We start from the raw sequence: 24,047 nt of genomic DNA on the forward strand, positions 1-24,047 counted from the left end.
AGATTTCCTGGTTGCCAAATTCAATTCCCCGACAAAATTCAGGCGGGAAGCCTTTCATCGGACAGACAACAAAGCCAGGTGAGTTTACAATGCCCGTCATTGGCTAAGTTTTGTTGTGCTTTCCGTACACGTGACACAAACAAAGTCTAGCATTAGTCTTCGACAAAACAAAAGCAAATCAGAAGTTTGATGAGAATATTCAATTTGGATTTGTAAACGACGTCCTTCGAACTCCATTTGAGATGTGGGGGCAAACAAAGCACTCAAAGGGTTAATCACTTGGAGCACATGAAAGTACATAAAGCACAAGAAAGAAATAAGAAAAGAAACAAAGAGAGAGAGAGAGAGAGAGAGACAGGAGATAAATATTTTGACTTCAAACACCATCGCCGGAGGCAGAACTGCCGTCATTCGCAAGCTTTTCCACGTTTCTGTCCGTTTACCTGTGCTGCGTCCCTTTCTACTGCCAATACTCAGCATGCAAGCGCACGGATACACGAAGCTTTGTAAAGGCACATAAACCGGATTAATAGGAGCTCGGTTCAAGGGGCGACATCAAACCCTGTACACACACTTCCAAGTGCTCATCATCCATCAAAGCTCATACGGTTCCCTTCAACGTGTCAAAAGCTGAGATGCCAACAACTGGCTTTATTTGTCTCTTCGATAACACGTGCTTTGAGACCCTTAAAAACAGTGAAAGGAAAAGGATACAAAATAAATTATAATGGAGTTGTTTAAAAAAAAAAAAAAAAAACACAAATAGTACAGCTGGTGATTGATGAACGACGGCAAACAGTTGGGAAAGGTGTCCGAGTCAAGGCAAATGTTGAAAAGATCCCATTTTGACAGAAGAATAAAAGAAAGCTTTTGCTATCATTCAGCATGATGAAAGGAGACGGTAGAGCTTGTTCGGCTAGAAGTATTGGGGCCCAGGTGGAAGGGCAAGAAGAATTTCTGTTTGCGCATTGGCGCGACAGCTGTGCTGCGGTTAAAATGTTTAAAATAATTAATTCTCAACTCGAAACGCACAACTGATACATCACTTACCTTCATCTTGACATGTCAACTGATAAATCTCAAACTTCAACCGCATTCTCCGTCCCCTCACAAATAGCCACCACCAAGGAAGGCATCCCCTTCTTACTGACCAAAACCAAGTGGACATCAAGTTCGTAACATGTACGACTACATGGAATTAGAGAGGTGTGTTTGTTTGACTTATTATGGTCCTGGTATGAAATATGTGTCATATCGTGTTGGTCCTGGTATGAGGGGGTATTAGGAGTCATAACTAGAACGGTACTTGGTAGAGCGCATACCTCCACCAGGTAGAACAGTTTACATTTTGTATCCCACCGATAGGCCAGATCTGGATACGGACATGAACCAAAATCTAATCGGCTTGTTCTTGTCGCCTTCCAAACTCATGCGTCAAGTTTCGTCACAATCCAATCACAATCTTTTGAGATATCATGCAACATCATTTCTGACCCAAATCTCTCAAGAGTGAAGAATCACTTATTAAAAAAAAAAAAAAAAAAAAAAAAATATACACACATATATATATATATATATATATATATATATATATATATATATATATATATATATATATATATATATATATATATATATATATATATATATATATATATATATTGTCGCGGATTCGCGCCCGCCGGCGTGCGAACGGCCACGTAACTCGAATCGCGGCACGTCGCCCACCGGACGGACAATCCAGTCGTGACCCTCTCGGACTAACGCCGGGAACCAGTCACGGGTGGACCTTTCGGTCTCACCGCGATCGAGCCAATCGGCCCCCGCGTGGGATAGGGTTGCTCGCCAAATTCGACCTACCTAAGTACCCACACGGAGGGTAGACCGGGCGATCGCACATCGCCGCAGGTCGACTTCGGACACGGGCCACTTAAGCGACCCGTTCCGTACTATCGGGATAACCGAGCGGTGTTATTCGTCGGCCTCGACGGTTCGATTAATTATCGGGCGTCTTTGCCCACGACCAACCCTTTACGTGAAGCAAGATGGGGATTCAATGAAAGAAATGACGAAGCAAAGCGGGGAAAACAGTTCAATAATAAACACATTTATTTCGCGATGAACGGAAAGCACACATATACAATTCCACCAAAAGCACATGGAAAAGAAGAAGACAAAAAGCAAATGCGACAATGCAGATCTAATACCGACTACGCGAGCACACGGCAACACTTATACAATTTTACTTCACAGACGGCGCCGACAACACACATTCCCAAAGCAAAAGAAAAGAGAACCACCCTCCAGGATGAGGGGGTAGGCGGGCCTGGGGCCGAGACCGTGTCGGGCCTACCCGTCTGATGATGAGACGCGGAGCGGCGGTGGTGCCTCACCTCCGCGGGCCTCGCGGACAGTGTCTGGTAGGGGGTGGGAAGGGGGCCCCCTTTTGTCGCACGATCTCAGCGCGGGGGGAAACAGGAGGGGGTTGCTGATGCTCGGGGAAAGGAGGATTTCACCAAAATCGCGGGTCCCGCGACGAATGTTTCCACCACGACCTCGGTCGCGCCGCCGGCCTTTCTCTCTCCTCAGTTCCCCGAATCCGACGCGAGCACCCCTCGTCCGCCTTCGCCGCCGCCGCCTCTCCACAGCTCCGTCCTCTTCACTCCGACTCCGCGAACTCCCAACTGCACTGAACTCTTCCTCCGCTTCCAACTCAACTCTTCCTCCTGCGAACTGAACTCCTCTCAACTTCCACTGGACTCCTCTCGACTGACGAACGCAGTCGTTTTTATAAGCCCCGTGGCTTCGCTCTCTCATCTTTGACCCTCTGCCTCCGACCTTTCTCCTCGCTCCCCATTGGCCCAAGAAAAAGTGGGCGTGAATGCTTTTTGATCCATGAATTTGCATATAGCGACCGCCCTCCAACGCCCTGGAGGCGGGGCCAAATCGCCCCTCGCTCACCGATTGGACGGAACAAAAGTGGGCGCGAGTCGTTTTTGATCCGTTTTTCTGCGGAAAGTCCGCGATGCTTTTGAACACGCTGCTCGGTGCGCGCTCTACACGAGTCCAGCATCGGTGCCCACGAGTGGCGCGAGATGACAGTGATGCGATGGTGGCGAGTTGTGACGGTAAAGGTCGTGGCGGTTGTGGTGAAGCGGCGTTGTGGTTGGTGGTTGTTGTTGTGATGGCTGTTGAGACGTGGTTGGTGGTGGTAATAATGGCGGTTGGTCCAAAATAAAGATAGTAAAAGAAAAACGGCTATCCTGAAGAGTCGCAGCACGCATGAATGACATTTATTCCCTCTAGACAACGGGTTTGGGCCTAACTACACATATACTTACCGAAATATCTCACCTAAGGGACCTGAATGGTGGTTTGCGAATTTGGTCAACCACAACACTACCCCCTCCCCTTTTTACAGACTCGTCCCGAGTCGTCAAATTTTTGTGTGCCATCATGTGTAGTTTTCCCCTAGTACATTTTACCTACGGATCCCTGAGTGCGACATTCATGGTATTCGTGTCCCCAAAATAAATAACCTGAGGGCTGCGTAACTACCTAAACAAACTCACTCACACGGACAACTTAAATAAAATTGCCGGCGCTAGGACAGACATGCCGGGGGCGCACTCATATTTACAGTACATCTTAACCTTAACTTACAAATTTTACACTAAACCATGGCCCAGGATCAATGAACTCTGCAAAAGAAAAGCAGTTAGCAGGGAGCCAGGCTGCTCGCATGCAGTCTCTGGCTCAAACAATGCAGGTGACAGGGAATGTGGCTGGCTGCTCACACGCAGTCCAAGGCCTTCCCTTTTGAACTGAACGCAGTGAACCACAACGGTGCATGGGCTGCACAACCGTTGTCTCCGTGCCAGCTCAAGTGGCACACGCAATGAACACAACGAATAGATGGATGGACACAAACACGGTGCACGGGCCGCCACTGCAGGCCCGTGTTGTAGCTGCCAACAGGGCAGTTCTTGGAGCTTGCAAACTGTTGCCTTGATCCTGGCGCACATGGCAATGAACAGGGGGGGGCAAAGCAAAAATTGAACGGGGCTGGTGAACAGGGGCAGTGGGCATGGCATGGCAAAGGTAGCAGGCAAACACAGCCCGCCGAAGAAGGCCGTTGCAGGCAAACACAGCCGGCAGATGAACTGGCTGGCACAGGCCTTGAAGTACAGCAGCTGCAGACGATCCGGCCGGCACAGGCCTTGCAGCACCACAACAGCTGCCGATGAAGTTGGCCGGCCTCCGCCTTGAAGCAAAACACGGCCAGCCGATGAAGTTGGCCAGCCTTTGCCGTTCAGTGGAGGTTGGTGGAGGGAGTGTGGTGGTGCTGGCCACTTGGAAGGCGGGCTCGGACCTACCTACCTGTCTCCCTCCCAACGTATCGCCTTTGCTTGTCACTGTACATACCCACTCCCTTAATTTGTCAAACCCCAATTTAGCCCCAACTTAATTTTTTTTTTTTAACTCCCCACTATAAATCGTCCCCTAACCCCCTTTATCGTCCTTGTTCGGCTAACCTATCCTGTCACCTAGCCTACTCCCAACCCCTACGTTCCCTTCCCGGAGGGGAGTAAGGGAGAGCTAACGTCCTGTGTCGAGGCCCAACTCAAGCCTCAGAATGGCCTCCCCAGACTTCAGTGATCTAACCCAAAGTGGGTCCAGCGGCCCACAACGAGAGCGAGGGGATGGATGGTGCGGAGGGGTACACTTCCTAATCTACCGTATCCATTTAACTGTTAAACTACCCCGGGGCTTTCAACAAGCGCCTCTCGCTTAAACTATTGGTTCTATAAACCCAGATTCCCATCGCCTGTGTTGGTGTCCTCACAATTTCGGGCCTCGCCCCCCCAATTTTCTCTCCGTGCCCTCACACGGTCTCATGGCTGGGACACGTGGCTCCCTTTGGCAGGCACGACCCTCTGCCGAATCTCCCGCTATGGCACCCCCGGGCACTACACTGCCTCCGAGCCTACCAGCTCCCTAACACCGGGGAGTGCCCCCCATGGCACCTCCCCTGAAACGCACACGTGGCAGGCTGGCTTCCCAGGCCCCTTTCCGAGGGTCACCCTTGCCCACAACGCTGCCCACGCGGCTAATGGCGCCCCGGGCCCCCGCACCAAGCAGGCGCACCCGTGCCCACTACACTATCCCGGCCCCCCATGGGCCCTTGGCCTACCACGGCCGACTAGCCTGGTGCCCGGGGTACCCACTCAGCGATACTCACCTTTCTCAGCCACGCTCCCAAGCCCGTCAACAGGGCTCACGCACCCCTCCAAACGGGTTTCGAGCCTACACTCACACCAACAGCAAAACGACCTCCATTTTGTAAATTTGACTAACCCCCTAACTCACTTTATACTGACCCCGGGGTCCCTTGGGCGGGAGTCACTCCTCCCCCCAATCACTCATCGCACCATGCAGTCCCCATTCGCTCCACTCACACAGACCCGCTGGCCTCACTCACTCACCAAGTGCTCACCTCACAACTCTTCAACACACACACCACTGAACTCTGCCATCCTTCCAACTACCTCCCCTAACTAACTCGTGCTCCCACGTCGTCCCTTATACTAGTAGCACGTTCCATTTAACACTACGTAGCTAAGCTACGTCCCCTCTACACATTCAAAGTCTGTCACTGTCTCCAAATCAATAAAAAAATCATTTTATTTCCCAACCTAAATCTGGCTACAATCCCTCTACCTAATCCATTCCACGGACTCCATGAGGACTTACCCCTGCCCCATGAAGTCAGTCTAACTAAGCTAACCCTTCCCCCTAACTAGTTTCCATCCTGTGCCCGAGGTAAAAGGGGGTCTTCCACCCCTTGCCCAGGAATCCTGTGCACCCGAAAGTGAGGCTTGCTTTTTTTTTTTCATGCGCAGCACCAGCGCGGCTACTCGCGCACTTTGCACCTGCCCGTGACGTCATGCAGCTGCACGTGTTCCTCGTCCCTCCTTGGACGGTACCATCCGGCAGGGATACCCCTCCTGCCGGATTCCAACCCCACGTGCAGCCATGGCGTCACCGTGCGCATAAAAAAAAACACAAGCCCCACGTCTCGAGGGGTTCCCCACGCGAACACATGTGCTTTGCCCGTTGGAGCTTAACACACACGATCGCGTGGAGAACCCGTCCGGTCCAAATCCATTTTCCTGCCTAAACTTTGTCCGTCCGCGGGATCGGCAAATCCACCGCGTGCGTTTCCGGACCGGGACTTCACTCTCGCAAGCGAGCACGTGGTGGTCTCGTGCGTTGCACAGCACGGACCGCGTGCTCACTGCTGGGTGAACCCGGCACGGTCCCCGAAACAACTACAGCCGCTACTCGGCTTTCTTTAGTCACATGTCGTCGTCGTCGCCATTCAACACACGCACACCTGCGTGTTACGACGCTCACAGTCCATTCCATCACATTCACACCGGGAGACGCGGCTGCGTGCTCCCGCATGCCAACCGACATCTCCCTTACATACCGCTCTCTCACACACACGGTCTCCCTTGCACTCGGCCGTTCACTCACGCGTGCCTCACTACTCACACAAACCATACTACTTACACACGCGGGGGAACTCACCCGCGCTGCCTCATCCACACTCCGTGCCTCACTCACACACGCGGGGGCACTCAACCGCGGTGCCTCATCCACACTGGCCGTTTCATCCACACACGGCGTGCTGGGAAGCACGTACTCCGGCACCATCGCCACCACACCACTCACACACGGGGTCGCTTCCACACACGGGGACGCACTCACCCCTTGCACCACACACACAGGGACAACCACACTGTGGATTCGTGTCCCCACAAGGGTCTCCGGGGCCTCTATACCCCCCAAGCTCTCCGTGCACCTGTCCACAGCACCCGTCCCCTCAACCTCGCAAAGCACGACCGAACTCACTTGGTCGTGACTCGCCTCAAGGGGGCATACTCCCTCCCCTCGTTCCTGGAGGAGGCCAACCAGCTGCTCGCACTGGGCCTCCACCCAGTCCGCCAGCTCCCCCTCATGGTCCTCCACTACCTCTGTGTGTGTGTGTGCGTCACTAACCTTGTCCAATTCACCCTCTATCTCCCGTGTCTCTATACATTTTATTCTTTCTGTCGTCTCCTCGTGTCTATTGGTCTCTGCTTCTTTCTGGCGTCTTTCCCTTATCTTTATGTAGGTCAACCTTGCTTTCTCCTTCAGTCGCTCCCGTCCTTCCCTGTTTTTCACTCCTTGCTCTTTCACGATCTCTGCGTACCTCATCCTTGCTTTCCGTCTTAATTGTTCTCTTCTCTCCCTCGCAATTCCTTTCACCTCGTCTCTTGTCTCCCGTGTCTCTATACATTTTCTCTCCTTGTTCCTTATTTCTGTCTCTTCCTGGTTCCTTTTTCCTTCCCATCTGAGTCGTTCTTTCTCTCTGAGCCCCATTAGCTGTTCGTTCTCCCTCCGGAGCTCCTCAATCTCCGTTGACTCCAATCTCGCTCTCCGTTTTAGTTGTTCAATTTCACACTCATATAGTTGTTGTTTTCTCTCCCACTGTTCCTCCTGCTCTTTCTTTTCCAATCTCATTGTTTCTTTCAATTGGCTCATTTCCTTCCTGTGTTTCATTCGCTGTTCTCTCACTACTCTTCCTCGTTTCCTCTCCTGTCCTTCCTTCTCCAGTTTCATGGTTTTCTTCATTTGGTTAACCTCCTTTTTGTGTTTCATTTGCTGCTGTCTAATTACTCTTCCTCGTTTCCTCTCCTGTCTTTCCTTATCCAGTTTCATGGTTTTCTTCATTTGGTTCATCTCCATTTTGTGTTTCATTCGCTGTTCTTTGTCTATCTCCTCGTACTCCAGCCTCAGCTTTTCTTTCAATTGGTCAACCTCAGATTCATGTTCTTTTTGTTTTCTATTCCATTGTTCCTCTCGTTCTTCCCTCTCCAATCTCCTTGTGTCCTTCAATCTCCTGATTTCTCCTTCCTGCTTCATTCCTTGCTCCTTCAACTTCTCCTCGTATTCCAACCTATTTTTTTCCTTTTGTCGTTCCGTTTCAAATTCATACTCTTTCAGTTTTTTATTCCACTGTCTCTCTTGTTCCTCGTTCTGCAATCTCATCGTTTCCTTTAATTGATGGATTTCTTTCTCCTGTCTCATTCCTTGTTCTTTGTATTACCTATTCCACTGTCTTCCTTGTTCCTCATTCTGCAATCTCGTTATTTCTTTCAGTTGGCTGACTTCCTTCTCCTGTCTTATTTGTTCTTCCTTCATTACTCTTTTTTGCATCTCATTCTGCAATCTTGTGGTTTCCTTCAGTTGGCTGATTTCCTTCTCCTGTCTCATTCCTTGTTCTTTCAGTACTCTTTCTTGTTCCTCATTCTGCAATCTCGTTATTTCTTTCAGTTGGCTGACTTCCTTCTCCTGTCTGATTCGTTCTTCCATCATTACTCTTTCTTGCATCTCATTCTTTAATCTGGCCTTCGCTTCCAGCTGTTCGATCTGTACAGTGTGGTTTCTTAAAGTTTCATTTTCCGTTCTCTTCCTTTCCTCTTTTAACACTCTCAGTTCGTTTTGTAGTTCCCTCTCTTTGTTCTGGTGTTTCTGTAACTCAGAAGCTTTCTTTTCCAATTCCTTTCTCATCTCCGCACACTCCGACTTTGCTTTGGCTTCTACTTGTTCAATCTGCTCAGTGTGGTTCCTTAACGTTTCATTCTCTGTTCTCTTCCTTTCCTCTTTTAACATCCTCAGTTCGTCTTGTAATCCTCTTTCTTTGTTTTCGTGTTTCAGTATCTCAGAAGTTTTTGTTTCTAATTCCTTTCTCAATTTGCGTGCTTCTTCACTCATTTCATCTCTTTCCACCGCTTCCCTCCTCAATTCGTCCCTTTTTTTTTACTGTATTCATTTAGTTTTTTCTGCCATTCCTTTCCCATTCTAATCTCCCCTTCCAGGATTTCTCTTTTAAACTGGCTTGCCCTTACCTCTCGCTTCAGTAGTTCCAATTCTCCATCTTGTTCGCGTTTTTCCTTTTCGAGCTTTGTTTTCCTTTCTCCTTCCTCCCTCAATTCTCCCTGCAGTTCTTCGAACTGTTCTGACTTTTCCAGCAATTCCTCCGCCCTTTCCTCGAGCTGTCTCTCTCCTCTTTTTATCTTCCATTCTAGGCTTTCTCTTTCCTGATTGCCTGTTCTTATATCTTCCTTCAATTGTTCCAACTCCCCATCGTGTTCACATTTTTTCTCTTCCAACTGTATTTCCCTCACTCTCTCCTCCAGTTCTTTGAACCGCCTTGCTTGCTCCAATAATATTTCCATTAATTGTTTTACTTCCAAGTCGTGCTCCTTTTGTTTCTTTTCGAGCTCGGTTTTCCATTCTTCCTCCCATTGTTTCCTTTCCTGGGAGATACCAATCTGCTGTTCCTCTATTCTTTTGTTCAGTTTGCTCTTTGCATATTCCAACTGACGGGTATAAAACACTACAAAATTCTTTTTCCCACGTAATTTGTCGACTCTATTGGCCAAGTCATGTTTTTGCCACCGAATTCGTTCCAGTAAATCGTCCAATCGCTGTGTCCCCCCGTACACGTAATTTTTCTGAAGCGAGTCTGCGTGCCGTTGTGACTCGTCCACTCTACGTTGCACCTCCTCGATATATTCTTCATAACGCTTCACCTTTTCCAAGACATCCCCCAATTGTGCCTGAAGCCTGCCAATGCTCGCATAGTCATCCTGCCACGCCTGCCATGGCACATGCCGTGACCACGTGCCTTGAACCGGTGACTGGGAGCTCACGCCTCGTGCTGTGCCATTAATATCAGCCCGCTCCGTGCTGCCATTGTGCGACTCCGTTTGCCGGCAAAGTTCGTGCTCAAGCCGCTCCCACTGACCACAGTTAGTGGTGGGGTTATAATTATAAAAAGAACCGACCTGGGCCATGGATCCTACATGACGACACATACCTAATACCCCCGGCTCCCGCTCGCCTTGAGACGCCATCTTATTTCTCGTCAAGGGTTAATTTAGCTCGCTCGTAATTTGGAGGGAATCGGGGGTCGCTTCTCTCACCCCTGGACCGATTCCCGTGAATTTAGCTGGAGACAGGAGAGCCTGTTTTCCCGTTCTCCGATACCAGTGCTGCGAGGAGGGCGATGAGTTTATATCCCACTCCTGACACCAGTGTCGCGGATTCGCGCCCGCCGGCGTGCGAACGGCCACGTAACTCGAATCGCGGCACGTCGCCCACCGGACGGACAATCCAGTCGTGACCCTCTCGGACTAACGCCGGGAACCAGTCACGGGTGGACCTTTCGGTCTCACCGCGATCGAGCCAATCGGCCCCCGCGTGGGATAGGGTTGCTCGCCAAATTCGACCTACCTAAGTACCCACACGGAGGGTAGACCGGGCGATCGCACCTCGCCGCAGGTCGACTTCGGACACGGGCCACTTAAGCGACCCGTTCCGTACTATCGGGATAACCGAGCGGTGTTATTCGTCGGCCTCGACGGTTCGATTAATTATCGGGCGTCTTTGCCCACGACCAACCCTTTACGTGAAGCAAGATGGGGATTCAATGAAAGAAATGACGAAGCGAAGCGGGGAAAACAGTTCAATAATAAGCACATTTATTTCGCGATGAACGGAAAGCACACATATACAATTCCACCAAAAGCACATGGAAAAGAAGAAGACAAAAAGCAAATGCGACAATGCAGATCTAATACCGACTACGCGAGCACACGGCAACACTTATACAATTTTACTTCACAGACGGCGCCGACAACACACATTCCCAAAGCAAAAGAAAAGAGAACCACCCTCCAGGATGAGGGGGTAGGCGGGCCTGGGGCCGAGACCGTGTCGGGCCTACCCGTCTGATGATGAGACGCGGAGCGGCGGTGGTGCCTCACCTCCGCGGGCCTCGCGGACAGTGTCTGGTAGGGGGTGGGAAGGGGGCCCCCTTTTGTCGCACGATCTCAGCGCGGGGGGAAACAGGAGGGGGTTGCTGATGCTCGGGGAAAGGAGGATTTCACCAAAATCGCGGGTCCCGCGACGAGCGTCTCCACCACGACCTCGGTCGCGCCGCCGGCCTTTCTCTCTCCTCAGTTCCCCGAATCCGACGCGAGCACCCCTCGTCCGCCTTCGCCGCCGCCGCCTCTCCACAGCTCCGTCCTCTTCACTCCGAATCCGCGAACTCCCAACTGCACTGAACTCTTCCTCCGCTTCCAACTCAACTCTTCCTCCTGCGAACTGAACTCCTCTCAACTTCCACTGGACTCCTCTCGACTGACGAACGCAGTCGTTTTTATAAGCCCCGTGGCTTCGCTCTCTCATCTTTGACCCTCTGCCTCCGACCTTTCACCTCGCTCCCCATTGGCCCGAGAAAAAGTGGGCGTGAATGCTTTTTGATCCATGAATTTGCATATAGCGACCGCCCTCCAACGCCCTGGAGGCGGGGCCAAATCACCCTCGCTCACCGATTGGACGGAACAAAAGTGGGCGTGAGTCGTTTTTGATCCGTTTTTCTGCGGAAAGTCCGCGATGCTTTTGAACACGCTGCTCGGTGCGCGCTCTACACGAGTCCAGCATCGGTGCCCACGAGTGGCGCGAGATGACGGTGATGCGATGGTGGCGAGTTGTGACGGTAAAGGTCGTGGCGGTTGTGGTGAAGCGGCGTTGTGGTTGGTGGTTGTTGTTGTGATGGCTGTTGAGACGTGGTTGGTGGTGGTAATAATGGCGGTTGGTCCAAAATAAAGATAGTAAAAGAAAAACGGCTATCCTGAAGAGTCGCAGCACGCATGAATGACATTTATTCCCTCTAGACAACGGGTTTGGGCCTAACTACACATATACTTACCGAGATATCTCACCTAAGGGACCTGAATGGTGGTTTGCGAATTTGGTCAACCACAACAATATATATATATACATATATATATATATATATATATATATATATATATATATATATATATATATATATATATATATATATTTATTGTGACGTCCACGGGACTTGAACAGTCCCGCTAACGAAGAATGAGCCGAAACGAAACGGGTTATATTTATTTATAACCCAAAGATGGCGGTTTTAATCGCTCTACTGCAAACGGGACGAGGAAGGTGGCACGAGTCGCTTTTCACTGAGTTGATAACGTTTATTTCTCTAACCAGAAATAATGAGATTCGGCAAGAGGAGGGATCCGGGGCGATTCGACGGGATGGTGGTGTGGGTTCGGGCATGGGGAAAACACAAACAATTCCAATGGATATACCAATCTCAAACCCTCTAAGGCGCCAGGTACACACACACACACACACACACACACACACACACACACACACACACACACACACACACACACACACACACACACACACACACACACACACACACACACACACACACACACACACACCGTAGCTGGTCCCGGTGGTCAGGCTGGCCCGTGGTGTGGACGCAACAGTCCCTGGATTGGCGTCAGACAAGCTGGCGTTGCGCTCGTCAGGGGCAGGAGACACCGTGGTGCTGTCGACCTCCTGGTCCTGGCCCAAGTCCGCTCACAGCCACCAGGGAACCAGTTATGGCGCCAAGTTGCGAGCAGGAGAGGGAGGCAGGTCCGCCCGCCGTTCGACCCCGTACTCCGAGCCAGCAGAACCCCAGAGCCAACCAAGGTGAGGCACGAGGCACAGCAAGGCCACGAGACACGATCAAATCCAGGATTGAATCAGCCCAACAAACAGCACGCTCCCAGCACAACAGCCTCCACCAAAACGGTTTTTCTGTACCGATCTTCTTCCTCCTCGCCTTTTCCCCGAAAAGAGCCTTTTTATCCTCGAGTCCTCGTCACTTCCAATGGAGCCGTTTATTGGCCCTCCGCCGTCGCCTTCCGCCAATCGTGATCACGGGGCGGAGCCATCCGCAGCACTGTCCTGTGACATCACGGCAAGCCTCCAGGGAATACTAAAAGGGGTTTACGCAGACACACTTACCCTATCCCGTATCCCTATCTAATTACGTGACAATTATCATTTCCCCCTTGAAGAAATGGACATTTACTAGACAACTTATCACCACTGGTTTGCTACTTATTACATCGAGGTCCTGGTACACTCGCACAGCATGGCATACCTAATTAAACATCCTAATTACCCTTTGAATGCATACCCCCCCTCAAACGTAACAATATATATGTATGTATATATATATATATATATATATATATATATATATATATATATATATATATATATATATATATATATATATATATATAGTGTCACGGTTGTGGAAATTCACAGAACACCATTCAGGTATCCCAGAGATCAGTTATGTCGATAAGTGTGTGTTCAGATTAGATTTCCCCACCGAGGTCTAAAGGGTTTATATTCGTGTAACCGGGCTGTGATCTTTGAGTCAGCCGTTATTCTTTTGCTGTCGTTATTTTGGAACAACCACAACCACCTTCACCACAACCACCTTCTCTACAACTTTGCCATCCCCACCACAGCGCTAACTATAAACGAAACGGCCTCCCAAATGCATAACACCACACCAACCAACGGTTGAAACAACAAGGTGCTCCAAAGAAAGAAATCACGCCTGGGATCCCCCCCCCCCCCGCACGCCGGTTGGGAGGAGAGGCGGATCGAGTCAAGGTTCAAAGGTGAAGTAGGGGAGGGCGCTCATTTTGGGTGGAAAGAGCCCACTGCGACCCTCCCCTTGGGGGCAACAACAACTGCCCGGCCGAGCTCTGCTGGAATTCCCCCCCCCCCCCGCGCACCGGGAAGGGAGGGGCGAAGCTCCGTGGCGATAAAAGGGCGTGCTGAACGTGAGCCGGGTGTGTGTGGAGTTGAGGAAAACGGGGACGTCAGGTTCAGGTCGAGTTGGCAGCTTGGAGAGCTGCAGGCTGACAGAGAGCGGAGGCTGACTCAGAACGGGAGCTGGTGGAGTCCGGTCGGGTGCGGGCGGACACACCGAGGGTCGCCGAACCAGGGCCCAGCGAGTCACCACGAGGGCGACAAGGTAGCCAGCCCGGCCTCTCGGAGCTTTTGCGGTCTCCACGGCTCCGTGAACTATAAAGACACACGAGGTCCAGTTCTTGCCCTTTCCTTTCCTGGGGTTTTTCTTTGAATGAATGTTGTGGTGCCGTGTCTGTCAAGTAGTAAACTGTTAAGTACATGTGTGTAGATAATATTAGCACGGTTGTAGTTCTTTTGTCGTGCTTTTGTTGATTGCATAATTGCATGCGTGTTTGCCTTGCCTGATTGCATACGTGCTTTGTAAATAAATGTCCTTGTGTGAATGTGCACCTGCTCGTTGCGTCCTCTTACCTCAATTGAACTGCCATAATTAAGTTAGTATAGGAATATAGTTGGTTGTTAATAACCGATAAGAGAATCGGGTCCGACGGGCTTGGCAATAATCCGCTCGGCAATCGCAAACGGAGCGAGCTGCTTAAGTGGCTCGTTTCTGTACAGGTTCCGTCGAGGTAAAAATCTCTCGGTAGTCTGCCCGCGCGATTAATTAGGTAAATCGACCATTCAGCGATCAGAGCCTGTAGCACGCGGGTAGAGTATTGACAAGGCTGTGGTGTGCTTAAAAACACACCCGTGGCTGGATTTCGGCGTTGATCCGAAAGCCGCGACGAGGTTTGCCCGTTCGGTGGGCGAGAGGGGCGGCCATTGGCTAAAAGCGGTCACCCGCATGCCGACGGGCGGGAAACTACAACAATATTATCGAATCTAGATCTTCACCGAAATCGAAACAATTTGTTTGTTGTGTCACACACCCAATCTGTCTTCCAGGTTTCGTCCGAATCCATCCATAACTTTTTTTTTTTTTGTATACCTTGGTCGAGGCTCGTATGAGAGCTAACACACAACTCACAGCAAGGAGGCATGGGACAAGAGGGGTGGGAGTGGAAGGGACAAAACAGTGGGGAACAGACACATTAGGTGAACTGTGGAAGGGAGAGGGATGGGGATGGGATGGGGAACATGGCGAAGAGAAGATGGACATTACAGGGACTTTCAGGAAGGAAAGCAGGGGAATTGAAGGAAGTGGGCTTGGGTGGATTATCGGGGGTAGAAAAGATCGAGGATTTGGATGAGGGAAGATAAGAGGTGGTGGTGAACAGCTGTTTTGAAAGCCTGGAGGGAAGAATGGGAAAGAATAGCGTGAGGAAGTTTATTCCAAAGGCGGGAAAAAAGAGGAATGAAAGAGTGAAGATGAGCAGTGATTCGTGATTTTGGTAGTTTTACCAGAAGGGGGTTGTTGGCGGACCTTGAGCGCCCTGTGGAAATGTGGTGGGGACAAATCGCAGAGAGAGCAGGGGGGCAAGGCTGGAGAGGAGTCGGTAGAAGACAGAAAGACCACCGACCAACCTGCGGTGATTGAGTGAGAGGCCCAAAGACTCAGCTTCATTGCGGGAGATGCGGATGATCTTAAATGCCCTGGTTTCGACAGCGTGAAGCCGAGAAAGGTGGGAGGCAGGAGCACCAGCCCAGAGGGGAGAGCAGTACTCCATCAGGCTATGGACAAAAGCTTTGTAAGTGGTCAGGAGCTCAAGAGGGCCGAGGAAGGACTTTGCACGACGGAGGATTCCCAGTCGGCGACTGGCTTTTGAGGCGAGGTTGGAAATGTGACTTTCCCAGGAAAGGTCATGGCAGATAGTGAGACCCAGAAGCTTGAAAGAAAAGACTTCTTCCAGAGGATTGTTGAGAAAGTGGATGGGGGGGTTTTCTAAACGGTCCTTTCGAAGAGACATAGTGAGAGTGTGAGATTTGTCTGGATTGAAAGACATGTTCCACGTGTTGGACCAGTTTGTGATTTTATCCAGATCTGCAGTGAGCGAAGAAGCTGCTTCTTGCCGGTCTGAGGGATGACAGATGGTACGGCAGAGAGTGGAGTCGTCGGCAAAGAGAAATAGAGGATTTTCCAGAGAGTCCGAGAGATCATTGATGAAAACCAGAAAAAGAACAGGGCCCAGAACGCTACCTTGAGGAACTCCAGCCTGCACAGGAAGAGGGGATGAAAGAACTCCATTTAGGGCCACACGTTGAATGCGACAGGAGAGGAAGTTTGCGAGCCATGAGTGGAGATGGCCTTGAATACCATGGGAAGAGAGTTTGGTGAGTAGTGCAGGGTGCCAGACTGTGTCAAAAGCACGTGATATGTCCAGGGATACGGCTCGGATTTCCTGTCTGGCATTGAGGACCTCCATCCATTGATGGGAGAGTAGAAGCAGCATATCCAGGGTAGAGTGACCTTGTCTGAAACCAAATTGATGATTGGAAATCAAGCCATTGGAGAAGAGGAAGGATTTCATGTCTGAAGTGATGATGGATTCCATAACCTTGCTGATGATTGGGAGAAGGCTGATTGGTCTGTAGTTACAGGGATCTGTTTTTGCACCTTTTTTATGCAGGGCAGTGATGTTAGCAGATTTCCAAGCAGATAGCAGATGACCTTGGGCAAATGAGAGGGTGAATAGAACAGAGAGAGGGTGAGCAAGAGCAGAAGAGCAGGCTTTGAGGACACGTGGGCTGATGCCGTCTGGACCGGTTGCAGAATCTGACTCGAGGTTTGAAAGCAAGCTCTCCACCTTATCAGGAGAAAAGGACACAGAGTCCAGGGACAGTTGGGTGCGACTGGGTAAAGTGGGTAGAGATAGTGATGGGTTTAGGACACAAGATTTAGCTGCAAACACCGAGTTTAGACATTCAGCTTTATCACGTGTGGAATCAGCAGTGCGGCCATTTGAGGTAAGGGAGGGGATGGAGGGGGAACATACACCAGAAACAGATTTTATTAAACGCCACCAGGATTTTGAGGAGGGAGAGAGGTTTGAGAGTTCAGACTTGAGATGAGAAAGATGTTGTTTTCTGGCTGTCTTGAGGGGAGATACACACTTGTTCCAAGCTTTGTGGAAAGAACTGAGATTGCCCTCAGTTGGGTTTGCTTTCCATGAGGCAAAGGCAAGTTGTTTCAGGACAACTGCCTCGCCACAAGCTTCAGTAAACCAAGGGCGGGAGGAAGGGGAGGACAACTGAACACGAGAGGGGATAAATCTGTGCATGAGGGAGAGCAAGTTTCTTTGAAAGAATTCCCAGGATGAGTTGATGTTTGAGAAAGTAGTGATAGGAGACCAGTCTGTAAGTTTGATGGCTGCTCGGAGACCCTGCCAGTCGGCTTGAGTGAAATGCCAGACTCGACGGCGGTGAGGTGGTTCTCTGATAACAGCCAGAAAGATGTCCACTTTAACAAGGACGTGGTCAGAAAAACCAATTGGAGCGAAGGAAGAGCAGCAGATATTGTCAGGGAAATTTGTCAAAATCAGATCCAGAAGAGATGGAGTACCATTGGTTGAGATCCGGGTCGGGAAGTTGACCGATTGAGTCAGTCTAAATGAGTTGCAGAAAGCTTTTGCAGAGGTGCCATGGCAGGTGAGAGAGGTACCCACACCGAGCCAACTGGCGTGATGACAATTGAAGTCACCACATAAGAGGAAGAGAGAGTTTGGATGAGAAGATAGAAGATGGTCCATGTTTTCGGATAGTGAGGTGTAGATGGAGTCATCACTGTTCGGTGGACGGTACAGTACACAAATAAACATGAGGTGGGAGTGGAGGGGAAGCCGAAGCCAGAGGTATTCCTGGGGGTGTGGGGGAGTGAGAGCAGTGCATGGAGAGTGAGGAATAGAGTCTTTGATGAAGAGAGCAACTCCTCCACCAGGACGAGGCTCAGGTCTGTCATACCGTAAGAGGGAGTAACCGGGGAGAGATACTTGGGAGTCAGACACGTCTTGGGAGAGGAAAGTTTGTTAGGCAGATAATGTCTGGTTTGTCAGTGGCAACCTGTATGGAAAGATCTGAAAGGTTTGAGCGAAGGCCCCGGATATTTGAGGTCCACACTTTTAACTTTTTGAGATATTGTGCTCACAGACAGACAGGGGTGAAGACATAACCTCCGTCCATCTTCACTGACGCAGGTAAATGGTTCGTAGAACATCTCACCTCACGCAATCTTGAGAAACAGACATGTGAAGGGTTTTTTGGTTTTTTTAAACCCTTGCTTTGCGTTTCCGAGCACGATCTATCGTAGCTTTGTTCATGAACGTTGAACAACAGGCGTGATGGTAACCATACGAATATGCCAGAGCTAAACCTTCAATCAACTCTTTTCAGAAAAACTGACGATTTTAGAACGGCCTGAGAAAAGATGCACCAAACAAAGATCCTTTAGATGAAGTTAGCTCTGTGGTTGCATCGCCATGCGCCGCCATTTTCCGTGAATCTCATGGTTACCCCACCCTCAGAGCATGCAATTTGATTGGTCAAAAGGGCACATAATTTTGCCCTAGTACTAGTTAACTGAAGGTTATTGGAAATGCAAAGAAGGCAAGTTAACCCACATTTCAAGTATCTACCGTATTCTCACACAAATAATAACCCACGGGTTTCACGTTAAATTTGTTCCAAAACTTTCGACGGCGGGTATACTCATGTGGGTTATGCGGTATTTCACCATATGACACGTGACATATAACCACAGGGAGCCAAGTTAAGTTATCAAGGAGATACAAAAAGAGGCAGTTTTTGTTTTTGCAAGTTTAATTGTAATATATTGAAATACAGTTCTTTTGCTCAATATATATATATATATATATATATATATATATATATATATATATATATATATATATATATATATATATATATATATATATATATATATATATATATATATATACATATATACATATCAGTCGAAAGGTGTTTGAGGGACTGGCAAATCATCTCCCGTAAAGCCCACAAAGTCCTCGTCTTCTATGTTGCTGTGAAACAACTGAAGCGGCTCGGAGTCTGCAAGTGTGGGTTTGTCACAATTGATATAGTCATCACTCTCGTCGTCTTCTTCTCCAGGAATAGCCCAGCTTTTTCGTCAACTTTCATTTCGATTTCGGCCGTGAAACGTTTAAGTCTTCCCTTATTTGTACTGATGGCAGACATTGTACGGCAGGGACTTGTAATGGTGTGGACAATTCCACGGAATGATATAAAATTAAACAGTCTGCAAGGTATTTATACATTTCTAACGAGAAGAGCACTCGGTAGAGAGCATACCACCGCCAGGCTGATTATTACGTTTTGTATCCCACCGATAGGCTGGTTCTGGATTTTGACCTGAACTAAAATGTAATTAGCTTGTTCTCGTCACCGAACCAACTCGCTCATCAAGTTTCGTCCGAATCCGTCCACAACTTGAGATATTGTGCTCTCTTATCATTTTTGGCCCGATCACTCAATGGTGAAGAATCACTTTAAAAAAAACTCTCAGATCCAGATCCGGATTCGAATCTTCACCAAAATCTAATCATTTAGTCCCTGTAACATACCCAAGTTCTCCACAACGTTTCGAGATATTTTGTTCACAAACAAATAGACAGGGGTGAAACATTACCTCCATACACCTTCGGTGGCGGTTCGGTGGTCCACCGACAGGCAATGAATGAACAGCGTAGTTTCTGGTCGCATCAGTACCACACTGGTTTTTAACGCATTGTGCAGGAAACTTTAATTAATAAAACAATCCTCTATCAACATCTTAATTTTAATGTCAATTAGGTATTTACCGCAGTCGTATTTGAAAACAGCAGTTTGTTGGCCGTTGACAACAAAGCCTCGTCAGTTGCTGGAAATAAGGAGATCGCGGATCTCCCCATCATGTGAAGAGGAAAGCTGCCTTGTGGGGTATACCCGTGTGTGGGTTATACGTGCCTGATATTTTACTGGAGCACTTTTTCCTTCAGGTGTGGGGTATACCAGGGGGCGGGTTATTTGCATGAAATTACAGTCGTTCAACTGATGTTAAATAAAAGGTTTTAAAAGCTGTCAAAAAAGGAAAACAAAACCCAAAACATTGAATCGGAAGTTTACTGCCATTGACACAGCGTCTTTTACACCACCTTATCGAACACATTGCACGAGTTATCGGTGCATGTTGTTTGTGTCCTTTATGACATCGCTAAAAACAGTAAGTTTCGTGCTCGGAATGATTTTTAATGTCGTTTGACTGCCAGACAGGGCAGACAGACCAAAAACAATTACCTCACTCCTCTGTGCGCACGTGTGATCGGGATGAGATTCCATCCAATTTGCCAAATTCAGAGCCAAAGTACTGCTCAACTGCAGGTTCACGTTCCGATTCCTGTTCCAAATATGAAATCCATTTGAAATTATGAAGTTCCTCGATTATCAACCGACGTCTGTCAGACAGAGACAGACAGACAGACAGACAGACAGACAGACAGACAGACAGACAGACAGACAGACAGACAGACAGACAGACAGACAGAGTGGACCAACTGCTTAACCCCGCTTTGCGCTACATGCTCGGGGTAATAAGATACCCCAATTCACTTTATGAAAATCATCGACATCATAGAAGTGAGGGAATTATCATATCCAGCGTCGTACCGTTTGCTTGTTTACGTGAGACTTCCATGCGCTTCTGAACCACTGGATGGAATGAGTTGAAAACTGGTTGTTGCACTTGTGGGGTGCATGGTGAAAAAGTTCCCTTGAGAACGTGCGAGCAAGAACGAAAAGACAGATAAGTAGAAGAGAAACGTCAGATGCTTTTAACTCGAGTTATGGTTTGTAAAATGATTTTCAAAGGGCGCACGACCTACGAACTGTTTAAAATTAGATTGAATCAGTTAATCTTTGTACTGCGGTCCAAAAGTGTCAAGTGAGGTTGAAATCTCGACAGTCGTTCATAAGTTCTTGCAGCAAAACAGATTTTCAATGAAAGGGCACTTGACCCTTCAAACCGGAAATTTAAATCAACATTCATCTTCTCATTACAGTTCATAGTTACGCCACGTTTGGTGAAAACCAACCACAAGTTGCGCTTTACTTGGCAGAGCCACTTTCACATGACAAATTGCAAACCCCAATGAATACATCGATGGATGTGAGGCTGGTGGAATGTGAACGTGGCACGGCGGATCGATGAACAGAACGAACTCACCACATCGGGCGCGTAGGACACTTTCTTGGGGTGCGAAAGCTCATCGATCTTCTGCCATGTGATGTCACAAAATACACGAACCTGCAGTCGCACACCGCAATCACACTTGAATCTCGGCCACCAGGCGATCAGGGCAGGTGCATACAAACATGTTTAAAACTCTCAAATCAGTCTGACTTCTTTGCTTCACATTTTCTTGTACGATACAATATCTTCTTGATACAATGCACGTAACCTAAACTCATGTTGCATTCATAAGACTCGTGTACCTGTCCTGTGGGTGATCTTGTTCCAAGCATGCAACACGTTCTTCCAGCACATCCCGTAATTTGGGTGGTGTATATGTAACAGACCGCTGCCCCAATCACTCTCGAAAATAACAAAAATAACCCGGGTTACGTATATAAAGTAAAAACAAACTTTCCCTCCATTATATAGAGGAGATGATCGGTTATGCCCAAATAGGAATTGATCCTGACCACAAATAGAAATAAATAAACAAACACCACAAAGTGATGTCTGGAGCTCAGATCTGAACAAACATCGATACAGCCGGGGTGTGCCCCATTACCAATCAGTGAGCTATCGCTAGTTAAGCCAGCCGTTCCTCATCAACCCTTTCATTGGAGTGCTTGCTTGAGCGCTTAAGCCACTTGGCAAGCGCTCAACGAGCTGATTGGTAATGGAACACACCCCTGGCTAGTTCCTCACCAGCTTTGCCATTTTCTGGCAGGTGGCAGCAACAAGGCACAGACTACAACCAACCATCACGAGGCTGAAAACGAGACATTCCTCTTTTGCACCGTCACGATTAATGAAGCGTGCACTCACCATCTTGATCTCTAAATTATGAACAATTAATCATTGGATTGGTGTCCTTTTAAAAAAAACAAAAAAAAAGAAACTCCAGCTAAGAAGGAATTAAGGACCCTTCAGTTGCTCGTCATTGGGAGGGTTTTCTGCGATATTCATGGTGTCAAACCCACGATGGGTTTCCTTCATGGACAAGCATTCAAAATGTCAGGATATTGTACAAACTTACTGAAAACGAAGACTCGTTCGAAGGAACCGGCTCATCAGCGAAAATAATAAGTAAATAAATCCAGTTTCGCCAGAACACCAGACCTTGCACTTGCATCGGACGCCGTGACAAAGACTGCAGGAACAAACCCCTCCGATCCCACATGCAAACAAGGCAAGACACCTTCAGACGCCCGTCTTTACAGTCCTTTTCATGAAAAAGCTTTGTGAACAGTCTTATGGGACAGCGTGGACGATGAGGCCATTTGGAATCGTTTTGTTAATGCTGAAAATGAATCTTCACTGTGATGGTATACCTATACCTTCCCTCGTTTCATGAAGGCCCAATCGTATTGAAAAAAATAAACTCAGAGAGACGATGAGGGAAGAGAGGAGCTGCCATGAAACTATATATGTATGCAAGAAGCAACTTTTCTGTTTTCCCACCTCTCTCTTCCACGAGCCAAGATTTTGTGCACAACAGCAGCAGCAACCACCACCGTCTTCGTCATATTCTTACCAAGATTTTCAGCCTCGATCAGAATAAGGAAGCAAGACCCATAAAGTAGTGACAACAACAGGCAAACAAATGAGAGGCCGAAGAAGTGTTCGGTTCCCTGCGTCACTCCCAGAAAGCAAAGAATGTCGTGGAAGATGGGTCAGTGCTTCGGAATGTGCCTCAGGTAGGAAGTCGGCAGCGACGACGGTGACATCAGCAGCAAAAGCCCGTGGCTGGAAGGATCAAAAACAGAAACAACTCATCCCAGTCAGTCAGACAGGACAGCAGTTCAGTCTGAAAAATGGCACTGCCAAACATCAAGGTGTGACTCCAGCTGTGTGGTTTTTAAAAAAAAAAATCTTAAAATCTACAAGTCCACAAGTCTCATCAGGCCAAAAGTTATCTTCAAATGCAGCATCTAACCAGACTGGGTGGCATAATGGTTTGAGTGTCCACTCTGAGTCTGGGAGGTCGGTGCTTCAAAGCTCGGCCAAGTCATACCAAAGACTTGAAAAATGGTGCGTACTGCTTCCTTGCTTGACATTCAGCAGTTTTTTTAAAAAAAGGATAGAGCATGGACAAACAACCAGAGGTTGGCAATTGTAACGCAAGCTTTAGGGGTGGGGGGGAGGGGGCTAATAGCCTTCAAGTGCATCAAAATTCCTTGGAAGGGAACTCGTTATCAGGTCTATAAATATCAGGAAAGCTTTGTTGGGCTGGCAAGATGGCCTAGAGGTACGTACACTCGCCTCGAAGCTGTCTAGCGTGGGTTCGAATCCCAACCCAGTCCCATATGCCGGCATTCGTTGGTTGAACTTGAAGATCGAACGATGTCCTTCGTGAAGAAGAAGCGAGCCATCACCGGCACCACGGTGGAATCAAAAATTCCTGCTCTAAATACTGCTGAGAAGGCAATGGCAAACCACCCAATGCAACCCTTGCCAATTAACGACTTCGGCAGCACCAACGCTCTGTAACAGAGTATGAGGAATCAGAATCAAACATCTCTGCAGACAAGGTTCTCCCATCTGATAGCAATTGCCTGTGGACAATAAGGCATCAAGGAGCTTCACAAAAAGGTTACTGTATCGGTCCTCTCCCCAACCAAATTATTACCATGGGCCACGTCGGGAAGGCAACAGAAAACCACCTTGTATTGTTACGAATCTGGCAGCCATGAGCACACAACAGACAAGTCCCCATAGCTCAGTTATTTCGTTAAGTATATGTGTATAGTTAGAATCCATCCCCTGTGTCTTATGGGTGATTAAATGTTTGTGCGCTGCGGAGTTATTTTGATAGTCAGGGTTTTCTTTTACATTTTCAACTACAACAACAACACCTTCGCCTCACTCCATCCTGACGCCATAATACTCGCGGTGGGAGGAGTTCAATGAAGGACTTGGCATCTCTCTCGACCAACCGGAGAGATGCGAGCGAGTTTGCCATCGTTCGGCCAATGGGAGCCAACGCAGGACAATATTACTCATCTTCCTGCTTGAGGGGCGGTCCGCCGTGACA

The 24,047-nt window shown here is 48.5% G+C and overlaps 1 protein-coding gene across 8 annotated transcripts in view; it reads right to left on the reverse strand.

Annotated features, from left to right (window-relative positions):
• The window catches only part of WRAP73 (WD repeat containing, antisense to TP73), a 131,871-nt gene that overhangs the window by 9,572 nt on the left and 98,252 nt on the right, over positions 1 to 24,047 (reverse strand). For 7 of the 8 annotated variants that reach the window (XM_085880043.1, XM_085880042.1, XM_085880040.1 and 4 more), the window contains one exon: positions 21,008 to 21,088. In XM_085880043.1, coding sequence (XP_085736169.1) covers positions 21,008 to 21,088 — 81 coding nt within the window. Of the gene's footprint in view, positions 1 to 20,451; positions 20,555 to 21,007; positions 21,089 to 24,047 lie in introns of all 8 variants that reach the window. The other variant, XR_015057822.1, reaches the window with a different exon arrangement.

The sequence above is a fragment of the Eptatretus burgeri genome, chromosome 4 (genome assembly GCF_056783735.1).
Source record: "Eptatretus burgeri isolate ZD-2024b chromosome 4, Ebu_testis_v1, whole genome shotgun sequence".
Taxonomy (NCBI): Eukaryota; Metazoa; Chordata; class Myxini; order Myxiniformes; family Myxinidae; genus Eptatretus; species Eptatretus burgeri.